Source organism: Drosophila tropicalis, unplaced genomic scaffold, assembly GCF_018151085.1.
Source record: "Drosophila tropicalis isolate 14030-0801.00 unplaced genomic scaffold, ASM1815108v1 contig_4, whole genome shotgun sequence".
NCBI classification, from domain to species: domain Eukaryota; kingdom Metazoa; phylum Arthropoda; class Insecta; order Diptera; family Drosophilidae; genus Drosophila; species Drosophila tropicalis.
This window is the reverse complement of record NW_027172862.1, coordinates 3,394,695-3,414,941: the sequence shown is the minus strand read 5'-3', so window position 1 is coordinate 3,414,941 and position 20,247 is coordinate 3,394,695. Positions and strand designations below refer to the sequence as shown.

The 20,247-nt window shown below is 34.2% G+C and overlaps 1 protein-coding gene across 28 annotated transcripts in view; it reads left to right on the top strand.

Moving 5' to 3' along the window:
- dlg1 (discs large 1) overlaps nt 1-20,247 on the top strand; it is a 36,802-nt gene that overhangs the window by 13,698 nt on the left and 2,857 nt on the right. For 7 of the 28 annotated variants that reach the window (XM_068285219.1, XM_068285217.1, XM_068285213.1 and 4 more), the window contains 9 exons: nt 6,872-7,438; nt 7,516-8,134; nt 9,938-10,025; nt 10,090-10,303; nt 10,367-10,783; nt 10,851-10,953; nt 12,563-12,640; nt 13,468-13,512; nt 18,295-18,375. In XM_068285219.1, coding sequence (XP_068141320.1) covers nt 6,872-7,438; nt 7,516-8,134; nt 9,938-10,025; nt 10,090-10,303; nt 10,367-10,783; nt 10,851-10,953; nt 12,563-12,640; nt 13,468-13,512; nt 18,295-18,375 — 2,212 coding nt within the window. Of the gene's footprint in view, nt 1-934; nt 1,490-6,095; nt 6,120-6,871; nt 7,439-7,515; nt 8,135-9,937; nt 10,026-10,089; nt 10,304-10,366; nt 10,784-10,850; nt 10,954-12,562; nt 12,641-13,467; nt 13,513-18,294; nt 20,008-20,247 lie in introns of those variants that run through there. The other 21 variants (XM_068285232.1, XM_068285228.1, XM_068285216.1 and 18 more) reach the window with 18 other exon arrangements.

The window sequence follows — 20,247 nt, the reverse complement described above, 5'->3', positions numbered from 1 at the left end:
ATATCTTGTATGATAAAGAAGCCGAGCCCATAGATTTGCATAAATTCTAATCGCCGGAAGATAGACGACAATATACAACCAAACGTTTAACCATTCGGCAATTCTTTTTCAATTTGACATGCGTAGATAGCCTATCTACATGCGTGTGTGTTCAATTGTTTTCAATTCGTTTTGTGTTGTTGGATAAATCTACATTTATACAAATACAATGCTTTCGGTGTTTCTAAACATTAAATGTTTTGTGCAAATCAAAATCTAGGCTAAAATTTCATGGACAGCCCGAAAAGTGTTACAGAAATATTAGGGGCACATACATCCATACATAGACGAGTGACCTGAAAAACAAAAACAAACAATTTACAATTGCAAAAACCTTCCATGCAAACGAGTGACCTGAAAAGAAAACAAAAACAAAAAAAAACAACAACTTTAACAGCAATATAATGCAAAAAGCGTTGTGCATGCATGCAAAATACCAAATTATAGAAAAATACTTGAAAAATACCAAAATACCGACAAACTAACGGCGTTTGGGAATAAAAGAAGAACGAGACAAATTCCATTCAAAGGAATGTGAGATAAAAGATACAAAATTAAATTGAATAAAATTCATTGGGCATTAAATAATAAATAAATGTATTTTTCGAGTCATTTTTATGAAATTATTCCAAAATAAAGCCAATCTCCAATATAGTTCTACATGTACATATCTGGAACAACATTTAGTTATGTTTATCTCCGGCGATGGTTTTTGATGAAGAATGCAATCGGAATGGCAAAAAAATTAGTGCTTAGTTCATTAGTCATAAGACATAAACTTTTCAAAAATTGGGAAAAAGCAATACATTTTCGTTTAATATTTAACAAAAAAAGTGCAAGCAAAAAATTCCTTAGACTTCCTCTCCGGATGCTTGCTGGGCTACTTTAGCACCAACAACAACAAAACACATAAATAGTAAATTCTCTCTATAAAAAAGAAAACAATTTAAATGTGTATGTGTGTGTGTGTGCGGTGTGGGGCTGGCTATAAACAGTTGTGTTTGAAATTCGGTCATGTCGGTTGGTTCGTCGCTTGCTGCCGCCGCCGCAGCATTTGTCGTTTATTTTTTTAGTTAAATATTTTTGTTTGTTCTACTAGAAGACGAAACCGCCTGTAACAACGACAACAACAAGAAAGAGAGCCAGCGGCAACGATACGAATAAAAAGAAGTCACTGTGCATGTGTGTGCCTAATTGTGCGTGCGTGTGTGTGTGTGTGTGTGTTTGTTGCAGTGTGTTAATTTTTTGAGAATTTGAGTCTTAATTTTTGGGCGCGCGTGCCCTGACCTAAGCAACAAACAACAAATATCACCAAAACCAACAACAAGTAATTGCAACAACAACAACCACTACAATGACAACACGCAAAAAGAAGCGTCAGGATGGTGGTAGCAGCGGGGGCGGCGGAGGTTTTATTAAAAAAGTCTCATCGCTCTTTAATTTGGATTCGGTAAAAACAAAATACATCTAAATATTAACAATAATCCCTTCTCTGACCACGATCAATTAAAACAGTCTGATCTTTTTCATAATAAAGCCACGCCCACTATTATAACAACAATATTTGGAGTTACTTTGAATTGCTGTGCAGGGTATCCGGCCATTCGATTAAACGTTTGCGGAATTTACTTTTTTCTCTATTTCCTTTCTTTTTTTTTTTTTGTGATTTTATGCAATACATTTGAACCGATTTAGCTTTGCTCTATATATTCACGATGATTCCATGGTTTATATTTATACAACAAGATCTTTTTTTTTTGCCAAAGCAAATTTTGTATGTGCTTTTTTGACTTGTTTTATGTACAGAAACAGAACAAAAAAACATTGCAAATATCTCTTACGTTTAGAGTTCTCTCTTTCTCTCTCTCTCTACCTATCTTTCTTACCCTCTCTCTCTCTCTCTCCTTACTCATCGTTTATTAACTATTTGATTGGGAGACATTTGTAGAACGGTTCTCTCAATGCGTTGTTTGTTGTGCCCTTAATCACCACTTCTTCTGTCCATTTTCTTTTCGCAGCATATTCGCAACCGAATTTCATTAGGGTGTCCCATAGTTTTTAAAAGAACCTATTCTTAATGTGAATCAAAAATCTCCAAAAGTTGAATTAAACAAAAGAGCTAAATTCCTTTAACAATTGTTTATTAACGCCAAAATTAGAGACCTACGCCAACATAAACAAATAAGCAGGAACAAAAATGTGTTCCTAAAGTAAAAGTGAAATTCAAAAACAAGGTTTTACAACAAATTTAAAAAGTGTTAAAAAAAACTGCGAAAATGCGTTCGCGTTGTCACTACTTTTTGAATAATAATTCAAATTTTTAAAAAGTCATTTTTGGGATTAATCAAAATATTGTATGTATATATATATTTTATTTCCTAGACTGAAACTCCCCTAAAAGGGTCATTATCATCTGTAGATAACAAGTATATCAAACTTTTTGACTTAGATTTTTATTGAGACAACAAGAAATCCTTTTTTGTATCGAAAAAGCATAGGAGAAAGCCAACTTAATTAAATAAAAAGTTTTGAAAAAATTGTTAATTTAATGTAAGTAATGTTTAAAGTGTTTAAAATAGTCAATATTTGTGGAAATATTTCCATTATTTACATTGATATTGGAATACATAGTTTGTACATCAGAACAAATCTTTTTCTCTCTCTTTCTGTCTGTCTCCACTGAGCTGACCGATGATGATGATGATGCCCCTCATATGTTTTCATTCTCCTGCGACGATCGCATAATTTTCCTCAAAATAGAATGCCGATTGACGTTGCCATTTTTTTATTTTATATTTTTTCTTACTATGTGCCTTAGGCTGGCCATTCACGCAGCACCCCCAGCATCTATCTTCTGTATATGTATATAGTATATTTGCATGATATGTATATACAAATAAAAACCCAGCGGATGTCCAAGTAAATTAAAAACAAACGCTGCACACTCACTTGAGATGAACTACTGAATTATTTATAATCATATTGTATAAATATGTTACTCATATTTTTTTGATCAGAATTATATATTCAAATCTCGTTTGAGATTTATTAGTATTTTAATGTAGGTCGAATATAAATGTCTATATTTTTACTGGGCCTTAAACTTTATTTACTGACGACTGACTGAGCTATTGTTGACTTAGCTTTGGATCTCAAAAGCAGTTAGTTAATTGTTTTAGCTAGTAATAAAATAGTTTGCTTTTGGCGCGTGACTCACGAATGACAATTCCCATCACCTGTTTCCACCTGTAGCTGTAGCTCTCTCTCTTCCTCTTAGTCAGTTTCCTCACTTCCTCAGCGAACATCAACAGAAAATATATTTGCGCGTGTTTAATTATAAACAAATCACGTATCTTCTATTTGGTTACATTTGAAATGCGTCTGAAGGACAAACTTGAGTGTTATATCGTTCGTTGCAGGTGTCTGTCTGTCTGCCTGTCTATATCTGTATCTTGAGCATTATCCATATCCGTTTTGTTTAGAGATCTAGGTTACGTCAGACGGGCATTACTGTATGGCTATAGGAATGTTTATTTTTCTTTCTGTTTTTCAAGACAGAATATAAATTTGGTACATAATTTAAAATACATATTACTAAATACATATATATATCTAGGTGGTTTGTACATACATATGTAGGTTGTGATTGCTGCTCGGTTTATTACTGATAAGATATGGTATGGGGCCTCTGATATGATTCAGCCAACTCCCCTCCCCATACCCCTAACACTAGCGACTAATTAAGGCCTTAAACCTTTTTACGAAATTACGCAACTAGTCAGAGAAAGATTGAGATGAAACCTAAGTCTATCAATAATCCCATTAAACATTATGATGTAGGAGGAGGGAGTTTTCTCTTCCTACTATTTGTCATTTTAAATACAAAGTGCGATAATTCTAGTTGGTTTGTTGGGTGGGTTGTTAGTGGGTGGGTAAACCTTTTTATCGCTCGGCATATGCATTGTTTTAGCTAGATAATGTTGTGATGTAATGCTCACTCACTCTCTTTTTGGGGGACATTTGTTTGTGCGTCACTGCTATTAAATGGAATTTCAAATTTTTGGCTTACATTGATAAAAAAAGAGAGAGATACAGAGGAGAACGGAAAGAGGAGAATGATTCTAGCATCTCAGGGTCTTCTATGTTACAATAAAGTGTTTAGCAAGTCGATCTGTAGAATTAGCTTAATCAGGGATCAATTTAATAACTTAAACTCCCTCGGTTGCTACCTGTTTAATCATTCATTCGTCTTTTCGGCCAAGTTCAGGCGGTCTAAAACTGTCAATACTTTTGGTTAGCACAAAAAAGTCATGTATCAGGCGGCAAGGATTACTCGATGCAGGATCGTCCGAAGTAAAAGTTTAAGCTGATTCAGCATAGACGTAATTCTTGTCCTGACCTTTTACAGAGTTTTGGGATTTATGAAAAATCGGTTGCATTTTAAACCTTACAAGAAACTGTATGGTAATTTTTTAGGTAGTTTAATGTCAAAAAATATTGGGAAAAAATCCTTAAACTTTTAACGGCTGTTAAGATAATAATAACGGGCTTTATCTTTGCCGCAAGTTAAAAAAATGCTGTTTCGAAACAAACGCTTTTACAGTTGAAAGTTTGCCTCTTATGACAAAAACATTGCCCCACCAAAAACGTTATATATCCTAGTACTATGTACATATATCTTGCAGTATGCAAAGCATAATTTAATGGAATAGGAATACCCTATTAAGTTTGATCTTTTGGAAAGAAGTATATGTGAGAAATCACAATAAGTGTCATTTATTTTACTTGTTAACCGATTTAAAACGTTTTCAGCATCAATAATTCAGTTTATAGGAATTACCCTTTACCCCTTACAGAGCCAAAGTCGTAAAACAAAGTCACTGAGATACATTTCAAAACCGTTTTAGTTATTTCAAAAAACTTTGAACTTATTTGAAACAAATAATATTAAATTTAATTTTTTTTGTTGTTTTTTTTTTGGAATTTCCATTGCTGGCAATTGTAAATATATTCCCCCTTTATCACTTTTCTAAAAATTATATAAAATCAATTCTTAAGAAGTTCTTTCACATCGTAGAAATGGAAAAGCGAAAATTTTGTGAGCCAACTCGAATGGTTTTCTTATTAGCCATGAAATGGTATCCTTAGGATAGAACAAGATTTTGGCGATGAAATAATCGAGTCCGCAAAAGCGACTCACTTTGCATCCAATAATTCCAAGGGGGTGGGAAACAACAACACCAACAAAAAGTACTTGACTTTCGTCTAGTCTTAGGGTTAATTGATATTTTTCTACCCACGCCCCCTTTAGTGGATATCGGTTAAGAGTCTCTCTCTCTCTTGCTCGCTCTGTCTCTCTGACTGCACTTCCTCCGTCTTCCCGTTCCGACCCCTTCATTTACACATGACTGCTAATCAATTGAACTCGTCGAATACTTGACTGCATTTGGTTCGAATTTGGGTGAGACGATGCTGCTAATTGGCTATCATGAGATGAGCCGCCTTCAAGTTGGTTATTTGTCATTGACATGCTTATTTTTTCTTTCTTTTCTTCTTTTAATTATGACATACAGAATGTCTGTATGTAATGTAAGTTGTATTATTTATATATATACATATATAACCGGCTAGAGTGTATGTGTCCCATTCCATTTGATTTAAAGAGTGCAAGCTGGAGGGTATTACATTAATAAGACGCTTGCTTACACTGACACACACGGGATACCTTGAAGAAGTTGTTCTTGCTTGCTAAACTATAACTACAAGACTTTGAAACTATAAAGTTTGTAAGATGAAACTTACCACGCTTAGTCATATAAAGGATCCTGGAAATCAGCTTAAGAAGTCAATCAGCTATTCATTTATTCGTTGCTTTATTCCTGATTAATAAATGTTGCGAATCCGCAAAACTTATACATTTTTGGACCCGAACTGATGGACTTGATCTGATGGTTTCGTTTATAAACTGACTTTACAGACAAACAGTTATTAATTTCCTTTGAATTATTTTTGTTTTGCTTGCAATTTTCCATTGAATGCATTTAATTTACTTCCAGATACACAAGGCTTCATCGACAAAGGTGAGAAGAAAGGGTTTTAGGTGTGGCAAATGGTGTGAAGCAATAATAGACGGAAGAAGTTCGAAAATTAGTTTAGATAGTTTTTGAATTCAAACCATTGGTTTTGCAACAATAATTTTTATAATTAAACCTCATTTATATGTACAAATTTATACAAATGGTATAAAAAAAAAAATACTTAAAAAGGATGAAAACAAAATGTTTAACACTTCAAAAGCAAGTTGTTTTAATTTTCGAACTTCTACTGTATTAGGGAATCGGTTGACAATTGACAAAAATTGTTTTTAAAACATACTAAAACTAAATCAACTTGAAGAAAGGCAGAAGAACGCCTCCGACGTGATAAATTTTTAAATCACTTTTACATTTAATCAATGACTTAATTATTGTCAACAATGAAAACCGGTTACCTAATTTTAGTTTCATATGTTGACATTATTTGTTTATTTTGAATTAGATGTTTTTGCCATAGTTTGTCGTTTTGTGTACTGTGTCCAATTGTTTCGTAATTCCATTTATGTACATTTGTGTGTTGTCTACTTGGGTATATAGATTATATGTATTCGATTACATAGAAAATGTAATTGCCAAAAAGTTCCTCTCTGCTTGGCATCCCTCATCGTGTTTGTCCCTCTCCATCATGTCTCCCCGACAGACCCGACCCTGCCATTCAATACTCATTCATTACATCATTTTACATGTTGTGGCACCTGATATAATTGTTGTTAAATATATTTTGTTTCTACTCTCAGATGAATGGCGATGATAGCTGGTACTATGAGGATATCCAATTGGAACGCGGTAACTCTGGCCTGGGCTTCTCCATAGCTGGCGGCACAGACAATCCTCATATTGGCACTGACACCTCCATATATATAACAAAACTGATACCTGGCGGTGCCGCCGCTGCCGATGGTCGGCTGAGTATTAATGATATCATTATATCAGTCAATGAGGTATCTGTGGTGAATGTGCCACATGCCTCGGCTGTGGACGCATTGAAGAAAGCCGGCAATGCGGTTAAGTTACATGTGAAACGAAAACGTGGAACAGGCACTGCAGGTACTGGAGGAACTGGTAGCACTCCGGTTGCAGCAGCAGCTGATGTCAGAGATGGTGGATCCGGAACAAAGGTCATTGAAATCGATTTGGTTAAGGGTGGCAAAGGATTGGGATTCTCGATAGCCGGCGGCATTGGTAATCAGCATATACCCGGTGATAATGGCATCTATGTGACCAAGCTTATGGATGGTGGAGCTGCTCAAGTGGATGGTCGTCTCTCGATTGGCGATAAACTGATAGCAGTACGCACGAATGGTGTAAGTGTAATAGACCAAACCAAACAATTCCCTCAAGTATTGAATATTTTTTTTCGTTGCTTTGAATTATGTTGCAGAGTGAAAAGAATTTGGAGAACGTTACCCACGAACTGGCAGTGGCCACTCTGAAATCGATAACCGATAAAGTGACTTTAATTGTGGGCAAAATGCAGCATTTGACCACCAGTGCATCATTGCAATCGGGTGGAGGTGGTGGACAATTGAATCAATCGCAGTCCCAGTTAGCGACAAGTCAGAGCCAAAGTCAAGTGCAGCAGCAGCAAGCCAATTCTCAGTCAACAGGTGCGCTTAATAATGTTGGACAGACAGTTGTTGATTCATCACAACAACAACCACAATCATCACCACAACAACAACAACAAACACCAACAGCATCAGTCATTTCAACAAGCACCACCAATTTAACCACAAACAGCAACAAATTGCAGCCGCTTATAGCTAATAACATCAGCAACAGCAGCAGCAACAGCAACAACAACAGTCAGAGCAACAGCAACAACTATAGCAGCAATAGTAAAATCAACAACAACAACAGCAATTCAACAACAGCTACAACAATACAACCATCACCCGCCTCTGCCTTCGCCTCAGCCTCAGCCTCTTCCCATATCGCATTGCCGCCCATAGTTGGCAATAATGCAGAATCCAATCGCTCCCAATCACCCCTGCCGCGCCGTAAGCTAAATTTTTTGTTTTTTGTTTTATTACTACATAACCCAGAAAAGACAAAAAAAAAAAAAAAAAGAGTTCTCTGGCATTAATGTCCTTGTAGAAAGTCTTTGGCATAGATTTTGATTGAACAAATTGATAGTAGGCCATAAAAGTCTAGAGTCATTTCCAAGGCATCCGCTGTGAGATCTCTAGTCAATCTGATGTATAGAAGACATCTGGAAACCATACAATAGCTTTTTACAATATTTTTATCGCCAAAACATTAAACTAAACTATTGATCAACTTAAGGGAAAAGTTTGAGAAGTAGACTTGACATTCAAGTTAGGAAAAAATAGATGTAACTTTTCAACTTTTCAATGATATTGGATAAAGGGCTATGCATTAGACAACAATTTGGACTTCTATATTATATTTTTTGTTGAAAGTTGACTTGAGATTATCAAGTGCGCCCCGCTCTCTTAAAGGTGAGATATAGTAAGATTAACCTCTCCATCAATTAATAGGTGACCTGATGACCTGTCTTTAATGTCAAAAAGGTAGCTAAGAATAGTAAAGAATTTTGTTTGCATTTATGCCAGGAACTTTTTGATTTTGTTTTTTGATAATTTGGAATAAGAAATTAAATTTCAACTATTAATACCTCTTTTTAACTGACTTTTTCCTTCTCTACCACTACCACTTCCGACTTTTCCTGCATTTTCTCCTCTCCTGATAGTGACGAAAATAAATAATGATAATGATAATAATAAGAATAAAGGGAAAAACAAAACAAAAATAATGCTATTGCTGCTATACGTATGTGGCCGATCGAACATTCATATATACACCAACCACACACACACATTCATACACAAACACAAATGAAACAAACCTACCTATATATATATATACATATATATACATTTATGTTTATATCTACTCTATGTTACCCTCTGTTGTCCTCCTATTTATATCTATCAACCACTAGAGTATGATTTACCCACCCATAACACCACAACCAACACCACCAGCACCACCGCCACCACACCCACTATCCACCAGAAACCTGTTTAGGAAAACGCTTGCACAGTTGTCCTTTCAGTCCGCCGCCGCCGTCTAGGCTAACGCTGCTCATTTAGTGCTATTGATGTACTATATCTATTATCTGGCTATTCATAAAGAAAGCATCATTTTTTTTTTAAATCAAATTTCAATTGAATTATGTTGGTGTGTGTGCGTTTAGCGAATTTTCTTTAATTCACGCATGAATAGAGTTTTCTGTCTCTTTCTCTCTGTGTGTGTGTGTGCGTGTGTGTGTGTGTGTGGGGGCGAGCGTTTATGTGTGGTGTCTCTTTCTACAACTATCTCAAGTTCTTCTTGAATTAAAAATTAGTTTCGGCTGTTTTTTTTTTTGTGTTGTGTTTGTTTTTCTTTTCTTAACACATGAAGCGATGCATTAGTTTTTGTCTCTTTTTGTTTACTTCTTTTATACTGTGTTTCATTTGTTCTTGTTCTCTCTATCAATTACTCTAAATGTCAACTTTATTTCGTTCACTTTTCTCTCTGTCTGTCTCTTGAGTTCCTCTCTGTGTCTCAACTGTTTCTGTTCTGTCATCTGAACGCGTCTTTGTCCTTCTTCGATTCTATGGAGAAGTTTATCTAGAATTCTGTTGTCCATATTACTAATTACCTTTCTCTTTCATGTCTTTTTGTGTGTGTTTTCTTTATATATTTTTTGTGGTTGATTATTATCGAAAATATATTAAAAAAAAACAAAAACCGAAACAAAATGCCCATACAACAATAAATTTTTTGATCGCAAATAGAGCCTGGCTCCAGATATGCATCGACGAATGTTTTGGCCGCCGTGCCACCAGGCACACCGCGAGCAGTCAGCACCGAGGACATCACAAGGTGAGTTAGATGAATCTAATAATGATTATAGTCTCTTTCATTCTTCCCCTCTTCGATCCTATAGAGAACCCCGCACTATTACTATTAAGAAGGGACCACAAGGTCTGGGCTTTAATATTGTTGGTGGCGAGGATGGTCAGGGCATTTATGTGTCATTTATATTGGCTGGTGGTCCAGCCGATTTGGGCTCTGAACTAAAACGTGGCGATCAGCTGTTGAGTGTTAATAATGGCAATCTAACGCATGCCACGCACGAGGAGGCAGCCCAGGCTTTAAAAGTGAGTAACTAAATGACTATCTGACTATCTGAGTAATATTAACAAAAACTTTCTTTCGTTTAGACATCTGGTGGTGTGGTCACTTTGGTGGCTCAGTACAGACCCGAGGAATACAATCGATTTGAAGCACGTATACAGGAGCTTAAACAGCAAGCCGCTTTGGGAGCTGGCAGTGGTTCTGGCACATTGTTACGTACCACACAGAAACGATCGCTATATGTACGCGCCCTCTTCGACTACGATCCGAATCGTGATGATGGACTACCATCGCGAGGTCTGCCCTTCAAGCATGGCGATATATTGCATGTGACCAATGCCTCAGATGATGAATGGTGGCAAGCGCGACGTGTTCTCGGTGACAATGAAGATGAACAGATTGGTATTGTGCCATCGAAGAGGCGTTGGGAGCGCAAAATGCGGGCACGTGATCGCAGTGTCAAGTTCCAGGGTCATGCGGCGCCAAACAATAATATGGATAAGGTGAGTGTTGCGAGTTATGTGAATCATTGAATTTCAATTGATTTTATTTGCTACATTTTCGTTGCAGCAATCGACATTGGATCGTAAGAAAAAGAATTTCACATTTTCACGTAAATTTCCGTTTATGAAGAGTCGCGATGAAAAGAATGAAGATGGCAGCGATCAAGAGCGTAAGTAAAGTAAAGTAAAGAAAAGCAAAACGAAAGTTTTTCAATCAAATGTGACAGCGTAAAGTAGGTCACAGGTTCAATTCCTGCTGCAATTTGTCCTTCAATTCAACGTGTGTCGCCTGCACTCAATTTTTCTTCTTCTGTCAGACTTTTTATCTCTCTATATGTCCTTTGTTTTTCGTCAAAGTCATTCAAATTTGCGTCTGCTGCTGCTCTGATTCTATATGTGCGTCTTTATGTGTGTGTGTGTGTGTGTCAGCTATAATTTAAATGATATATCTATTCATCTGGGCTGATAATTGTGGTTTACATTTATATTGTCTTTTTCCCTAATTTATTTAGTAGTCTTAATTATGTGATGGTTTTTCTATAATTTTTTATTAACCAGGGAACCCCACCGACAAATTAATAGTTCATATATAAATATACATATACATATATGTACTATATAGTCTATTTAATGATTTCTGTTTATGCATCATTTGTCAAAAAGTTAAGCTGGATCGATAAATTAGGAAATGTAATCTTTGTTTGATATTCCAAGTCGTAGACGGATCCAGTAGGATGCCTTAGGGCTCGGATCATATATAATTTATAATTCCTTTTTACTTCTTTCGCTTGTCTAGTGAATCTTTAAAGTAGTCTGACCATTTTTAATAAATCTTTGATTTCCTAAGCCAATAGTCTTCACTTTCCGATCGGACACCCCCTAAAAATATTTTCCATCCATGTTTTAAGTTTATGATAGACAGTTTATAGAAATTATAAATTATACATAAATATTCTGGAATCATTTATAAAATTGTTTATAACATTTAACAGCTAATTCTAATTTCTATCATATCTAGAAATTCTATCCAGTTCGATTGTTTCGATTTTGACTCTCGATTAGGGCCATCTGCAACCCTAGAATGAGGCTTGTCTCTCTAGTTGTTATCCTTTCTTGACTTTTTCTATAGAGATTAGATTAGTTAAGGACAAAGACTTTTTGGAAAGATGTTTGCAATTTAGCCCCGCCCTTACTTTAATTAATGAAAGGTCTGTCTTAAAGTCTACTTAAAGTTAATTTTTTTTTTTTGTTATTGTTGATTATTTTGTATTTAGCAATAAGCCGAATATCGTAAATGTTATGAAAAAATATATCATAAGTTTTATGATTTATTTAAGAAAGAGTTTATCAATAAAACAAAACAAAAAATGTTGAAATTGGAATCATAATTTAAATTTTTGTTTTGTTTAAGTTTTTCTTTTTGATTAATTTTATTTAGTTTCACTTCCTCCACTTCTTGTGTCGCCTCTCTGGGAATGTGTTAAAGTGTCATTTGGTTTGTGTGTCTGTGTGTGTGTGTGTTTTTCCCCCTATTCCCCCCTTTTAATCCTTTATTTAACTTCGATCAATACCGAATTGAGTTTTTGTTAATTTATTGCATACATTTTATTGAATACATTGTTTTTATTGGTTTTGTTTCTGTTTATTTTATTTTATTTCCATATGTGATGTTATTCCTCCCCAAAAACATAATCATACGACATCATCGAAACCCCAATCACACACACACATATATATAAATATACACCGATTTGTGATTGTCCTTGTGTGGGTTTTTAGTCAATGGAGTTATAAGCAGCACCAGCGAAATTGACATTAATAATGTTAACAACAATCAGGCATCAACTGAACCGCAACGTAAGTTTACCCAACCCACCAATCAAAAGAGATCTGTGTGTAATACTATATCTATTCAATATCTCTCACTAACTATATATACATACATATATATATTTGTATACGACATATGTGTAAGCTCGGGTTCTATATTGGTGTATAAGATGTATGGCTTCTTGTTTTAGAGCATATTCATGCATACTCTCATACATACATACATACATCTATACATACATACATCCATACATATACGTATGTTCATCAATCAAATCAATCAACGTGTTACGGTTATGGTCTACGGCAGCGGCTCTTCGCATTAATCTCATTAATTACTCACTATACTAACCGTTTGTTTATCGTATATACATATGTACATATGTATGTAGTCTAGGTGCCTGGGATGCTGTTAAAGCTACATATATAAAAAACGATAAATAGATCCATACAAGAAACAAAACTGAATCACATTTGATTGCTTTTGATCAGACTAATTGCTTATTATCTATCCTACCCCAACTGTCTCTCTCTCTCTCTCTCTGTCTCTCTGTCTTTCTCTGCCATACAATGTATGTCTGTCTCTCTCCATCTGTCTTTCCTCCTGATCACCCTGTAACTAATTCTTATCGCGTTCCCACAATCAAACATGATATTAATATATACCAAAATCCACTACTGATCTATCTGATTATATATATACACAAACACACACAACTATACTATTATATAACTGACCAACAAATATCGTATATCTTTTTTCGATTCTCTTTTTTTTCGTTTATTTTTCTCTTTCTCTCTCTCTCTCTCTCTCTCTCTTTCTTCCTTTCTCTCTATTTTTTCATTTATTCTAGCTTTTATGCTTTGCTACACACAAGACGATGCCAATGCTGAAGGAGGTATGTACTCTTTGATTAGAATCAAATTGAAATATACAATTTCTATAACTCACAATATATTCACAATCATTCATAATCTTACTAATAATCAAAGACACACACATACATACATAAGTTTTCATAATATTTTATTGCAATAGCACTTGATTTATATACATTTGTACCTACATAATGTACAAACGATGTAAAATTCATAAAATACATACACCTCGATTGAACATACTATACATACATACATAGATATTCTCTTTACATACATATCTTCAATATACATACATACATACACACATATTTGATACACATACATGTACAAACTTATTATTAATTCGATCAAGTTATTTATTTCCTTTAAAATCAGAGAACTGCAACGAATTTAGTTTTCTCAAAGAATCCTTGCAAGGAGAGTCAAAAGAGAATGATAGATGAATTTTTCTCTTTTTCATTTTTTAAGTGAGGGCCCTCATCCAAACGACGTTTATACGATATTTTGGAACCGAACTAAGTTTAATCTTATATATCTAATATGTACATACATACACACGTTCGTTGCAGTTCTCTTCAGTTATTCTACATAAGTCGGTGGTATAGCTATCTCTGTTTATGGTTTATGTTTTTTGTTTGATTTTTTTCTTATGATTTTTGTTTTATGTTCTAATTATAATGTCTATTAAATTAATATTTATTCATGTTCATATATATATATATATACATAAGTGCATACATACATATAGTCTAAAACATTTTGTATGTACATACATATAGTCTAAAACATTTTGTATGTACATACATACATACATCAAACACCCATACATACATCCATACGTACATGGAGTGTCTACAATATATACACAAATACATCCATCAAATAATACAAAATGAAACTTGTTGGTGGTGAGCGCGCCTCCAATAATCCCCTGCTCCTCCACCTCCACCTCCCCCTCTACCACCAACCCACAAGAATTCATTTTATTTGTGATATATTTTTTCATAGTCTATTGATATGTATGTATATAATAAATACACGTCGTGGTGTTTCTCAATGTTTGCCAGGTGAATCCATATTATCAATATTTATTGTATACAGCTGCGAACTTAAAAAATAGCACCACTTGCTGAGGTAATGTGTTCAAAGGATTCCTAGGCTTATTTTAAGGTTCTAGGAACATGTGAATACGTTTTTGAACGTAAAATACTTTCTACTAATGGAAGCAGAAAAAAAATTCTATCAAAATCCAACGTTTTCAAAGATTTTTACAAAAAACCTTGATATACTCAAAAAATACCCGAAACTAAAAAATAGCACCACTTGCAGTATTTTGCAAAATACCGTTAAATTTCGCAGAATTGCATAGCAAAAAACACATATTTAATAGTCCCTGGTTCAAAGTCGATTTTAAAAGCAACAGTACTACAAAATATCCGAGACCTTTAGATATAATGGGTCGGGGAAAACACTGCCCCGGGAAAAAAGCGAAACGTCATCCTAAACCAGGTTTTGGAGAAAAAATCGGATCTTGAAGATGGAAAACTGGTTGGTACTTCCAACAGAGTGATCCGAATACCGATCTATTTGAAACAGAAGCCTTAAACTCGCAGACGAAAGCCAAGACTGAAGCAGCAAGAAGTCGGTCCCTTAATGCGAGAGAGCAATAAGGATTCTTTTAAGGCTCTAACAGATCTTAAAAAGGACTTTCAGCCCCAAACTAGGGTCCAAATTGTTCGCAACTACCTCCGGAAGATCAATTCAAAAGATTCCAGTCGAAGAAAGCCTCCACTTTTGAACGCTAGACATAATGCCAATCGCCTTAAGTTGGTCAAAGATCATGAGAATTGGCTTGTCCAAAACTGGAGGAACGTACAATGGACTGATGAAAATAAAATTGTAAAATATCGTAGAAAAGGCTATAGACCATACGTCTGGCGTCCACAGAACCTGGAATTCAACTCCAAATTCACCCTAGAGTCTAGAATCAGTGTCATTGGTATGGGGCTGTTAGTCTTATTATGGTGTCGGTCACATATCAGTCCACAAATCGATTATGGATCAGCAAGTTCATGTAAATATCTTATAGACGGTGTTGCCACTATACGCTGAGGATAATATACAGCTAATATGACCCTTTCAACAGGACATCAGCCCAAAGCACACCAGTAAGAAAGCCAGGAAGTGGTGCTCAGCGAATTATCTGAATTTAATTGAGTGGCTGGGACAGTCACCAGACCAAAATCTCATTGAAAATCTTTGGTCTGATATTAAAAAAGCAGTTGCTGTTTCATTACCAACAAAAATTGAGAAGTGTTGGGAAGTAATCCAGGAGTCCTGGGCAAAAATAACGGTCAAATGCTGTCAAGACCTGGTTGACTCAATACCAGGACGATGTGCTGCGGTTATTGCCAATAAGGGCAATGCAACAAAGTATAAAGTTTATTATTTAATACTATTTTTAATATCTGATCATAACTTGTTAATGAATTTTGTTTTTTTCTGCTATTTTTTTAATTTTGAGTAAATATTTGTAAAGTGGTGCTATTTTTAGTTTCGGGTATTTTTTGAGTATATCAAGGTTTTTTGTAAAAATCTTTGAAAACGTTGGATTTTGGTAGAATTTTTTTTCTGCTTCCATTAGTAGAAAGTATTTTACGTTCAAAAACGTATTCACATGTTCCTAGAACCTTAAAATAAGCCTAGGAATCCTTTGAACACATTACCTCAGCAAGTGGTGCTATTATTAAGTTCGCAACTGTATATACATACATATGTATATATATATGTACATACATGATGCATACATAACGCCAATATCGCTATGTATTACACATATGTATTTACCTTAACATTTACAATAGAGATTTAATAGCGTATTGAAATCTTTCCGTGACATCTCGTTTTCTCTCAGAAGCGAAATTCTCCATAAAATGAAGACAAGTATGTAAATGTTCCCTTGAACTTCTATTTTACTTGGTCAGGATAAGGATATATCAGATGAAAATACTTTTGATTTGTTATACCAGTAATGTTAATGAACTGAACGTGTTCTGTTTGAATTGTTCTTATGTTGCATGCTGAGCAACTGAACAAGTGAGCAGCGAGCACAAGTGAACATGTTCAGCAAATGAGCCCAACACTAATAAACAGTGATTGGAACCTTCGAAGCAATCTTTTCGTTTCTTTTCTAATTATTATTGGGTGAAAGAATCTCTTTAGCTAATACAAACTACACTTTCCCAGATGGTATTGCTAAGCCCCTTTCCATCCATTATATATGTATGTACGATTTCGTCTGATAAAAGTAGTCATAAATGAGCTCACTTTCTGATCATTAAATATAACTTTAATGGAGTTTATAAGTTGGACACTTTTTAGAGTCAATTATAACCTCGATAGTCCTTACCTTTCGTTATTGTCATATCGAACAGTCGTTTTGGTGTCTTCCTATGATTAAGTATGAAAGTAATCAAGTGGACTGAAATAGACTCATCTAGACGGCTTTAATTGAGAGAGATAACTGCACAAATAATCTAAGAATGTGGTTGGATCATTTATGCCAAAAATTGTTTATATATATTTCATAAATAAATGTTATAAGCCAGCTCCTTTCAATAAATTTTGGAATACAACCCCCTACATTATCTCATAATTTTTTTTTTCGATATATCGAAAGTTGTTTGTTATATGCTTATCGAAAACAAATCATTTATTTCAAAGCTTTCGACTACTTTTTTTCTCACGACTTTACCTGCTCATATTCACGCAATTATGAAGGTACACACAGGCACACACACACACACATACATATATAGATACAGACAGACACGCATACGTACACAAAGATCACTCGAGAATATACGTATATATGTATTATATATATACATTCATATGTGTAATCAATATCATACATATATATAGATATATACATATATACATATATATATATTTATGTGTAATAACTAATTGCGATTCTCTTTTCTTTTCCGTTTCTGTGTTTTTTTTTTTTCGTTTTTTCTTTTCTCTAATCAACTTTAACCCCTTGTGTGTGCGCGTGTGTGTGTGTGTGTGCGTTTAATTCTTCGTTCGTTCTCAACTATGCTCTCTACTCTCTATTTCTCACTCTTTCTCTCTCTCTCTCTCTCTCTTCCTCTGTCTGTCTACTGCCTACTACCTCTGCAACTATTGTACTACTACCTAACTACTACTACTACTATTACTACTACTACAACTACTACTACTACATCTACTACTATTACTACTACTATTTTCTGTGTGTGCCATACGAAACGTATCTGTAACTTCCCGAATATTTGTCGTTTGATTCAACCGATGTCTAAAATATATCATCGAACAACAACAAACAACAACAATATAAATTGAAATTGTGTACAATTTAAACATTTTTTTTTTTATTTTAATTATTAATTGTGTTTTATATACAAAAAAAAACCCGAATTTTTTCATTAATTTGTTAAATTGAACTGAAACGATTCCATCTATATATACCTACATAAATATATATATATATATTTATATGTATCTGTTATAAACATGCGCTCGCTCGACAACTACAACAACAACAACTACAACTACTACAACAACAACAACAAATGCAACAACTTCGCCACTACTACTACTACTAAATTCTTCTATTCTACCTATGATCAATCAATCAACCACCAAAATGAAACATCACCAACTACTACTACTACTACAACTTCTACTACTATTTCTATTACCAAAAATCCTAAAAACAAACAATCTTTGATAATACGAAAACGCAATACGCGCAGGCGAGATTATCTACAGAGTGGAATTACCCGATATGGAGCAGATAACTCTAATCTACTTGGAGAATAACGATGCTGACTATCGTAAGTCGAGCAACTGAAATAAATATCAAAAAACAAAACCAAAACGAAAAACCAAACATTTTGTACAACAAATGAAAAAAAAAAAAAACAAAAAAAAAAAGTATAATAATAATTAAACTCTCAACAAAATATAAATTTTACAACTAAAAAGAAACAAAGAAAAGAAAACAAAAAAAGTTAATGAATTAAAATTTTTAAATTGATAAGTTAAACAAAACAAATATTTCTATAAGTTCTTCCTGTTTAGTTGATTTAAAAAAAAAAAAACAAATATTCTCATTTATTTTTTTCTCTGGCTATCTCTTGCTTTTGTTGTTATCCTATTTCTATCATATTCATTTTGCTCTCTCTCTCTCTCTCTCTGTCTCTACTTATATCTCAGTTTGCCTCTCTCTCTCTCCTTCTATATCTTACGCTCTCTCTCACTCTCACGCGGTCTGTCTCACTTACTCATTTACTCACTTGAATAATTTTGCTTAATGCAAAACAAAGACATATTAATTATTATAGAATTTTGAAGAAATTTTTAAGATTTTTTCACTTTGTTCAATTTTTATTTTCATTTGCCTTTTTGCCTGTTTACACTCATGTATTCCTTATGAATACATTCAAAAATGCATCCAAAAGCAATGCACAACTTTCATGGGAAGTACTCGTAAATCTGTTTTGGTTGAGTTATACTCAATGTGAAAATGATTTTGTTAAAAAGAATTAGTTGATCTTTAAAAAAAAATCCATTTCTTGAGATTTGATGGAACGGAGAATTTATTTATCTAAGATTTTCTAATGATTTATGTGCCGAGTCTGACTGAGACTGAGAGCTGTGTGCTAATTGGATTTAGTTAGTGTATATTATCAATTTGAACTATTTTCAGTTTAGTTTTTATCGTTTTTCTCTTCAATTAGGATTCAAAGCAAACGCATGTAACTTTTGAACGAGAGAATCGATAGGGGAGGGCAAATGATTTAACTTTATTCAAACTGATAATCAATGCACTATGCAAACAGTCAATTCTATTTGCTTCCAGAAAGAATAGATATCAGTCGCCCAATCTGCTTTAATTTGCGTGTTCGTTCCAAATATTGATCATTGATATACACACGAATTTTCTGTTAAATTGTTATATTGTTTTTTTCTTTTGTTGTGGTTATAAGTTTTGTGCCTTAATTAAAGCTGTTAACTCCAACTCAATCTCTCTCTGTCTACCCTTCAAGAATACTCGATCACTCTCACTTCACTTTCACTCTGTGTACCCTCAGATTTTCACAGTAGACGCGTTTTACACATACATATGTACATTGTTTTTTTGCATTCTGCGTAGAATTCCAAAGCCACACCACCCGAACCACGCCCCATGGCCATTTTTTTTTTTTTGGTTTGTTGCTTATGGCATTGCATGTGTGTGTATGTGAGTGTGGTGCGTGCGTGTGTGTCATTTTCGCGTAATCATTTTCGTTGAATCTGATAACTTAAACGAAAAGGATTAGCTCCGACAAATGATATCTACATTTATAGTGTTTAATTGTCTAATTGATATAGTTTATGTACTATAAGTATTATATTTGATCGAAATTGAAATCAAAATAATTATCTAAATATAAATAAAGAAGAGAGACTTACACACAGTCGGACGACACGAGTGTTATTCATTATTATATTGCACAGATCTATATATACAAAAGTCATGACATTCTAATTGATATCGTATGTTTTAGTAGACATATTGAGAAAATCTGTTTAGATAGCGACCTTTTTGAAATTTAAGTCAACAGCCGATTCGAGGTTTATCTTCAAAAGAGGATTATTTCAAAGACGGCAGGTTGTCTGTTCAAGAACCAGAAGTCCTTTTTGTGCTACCTTTGAAATAATCT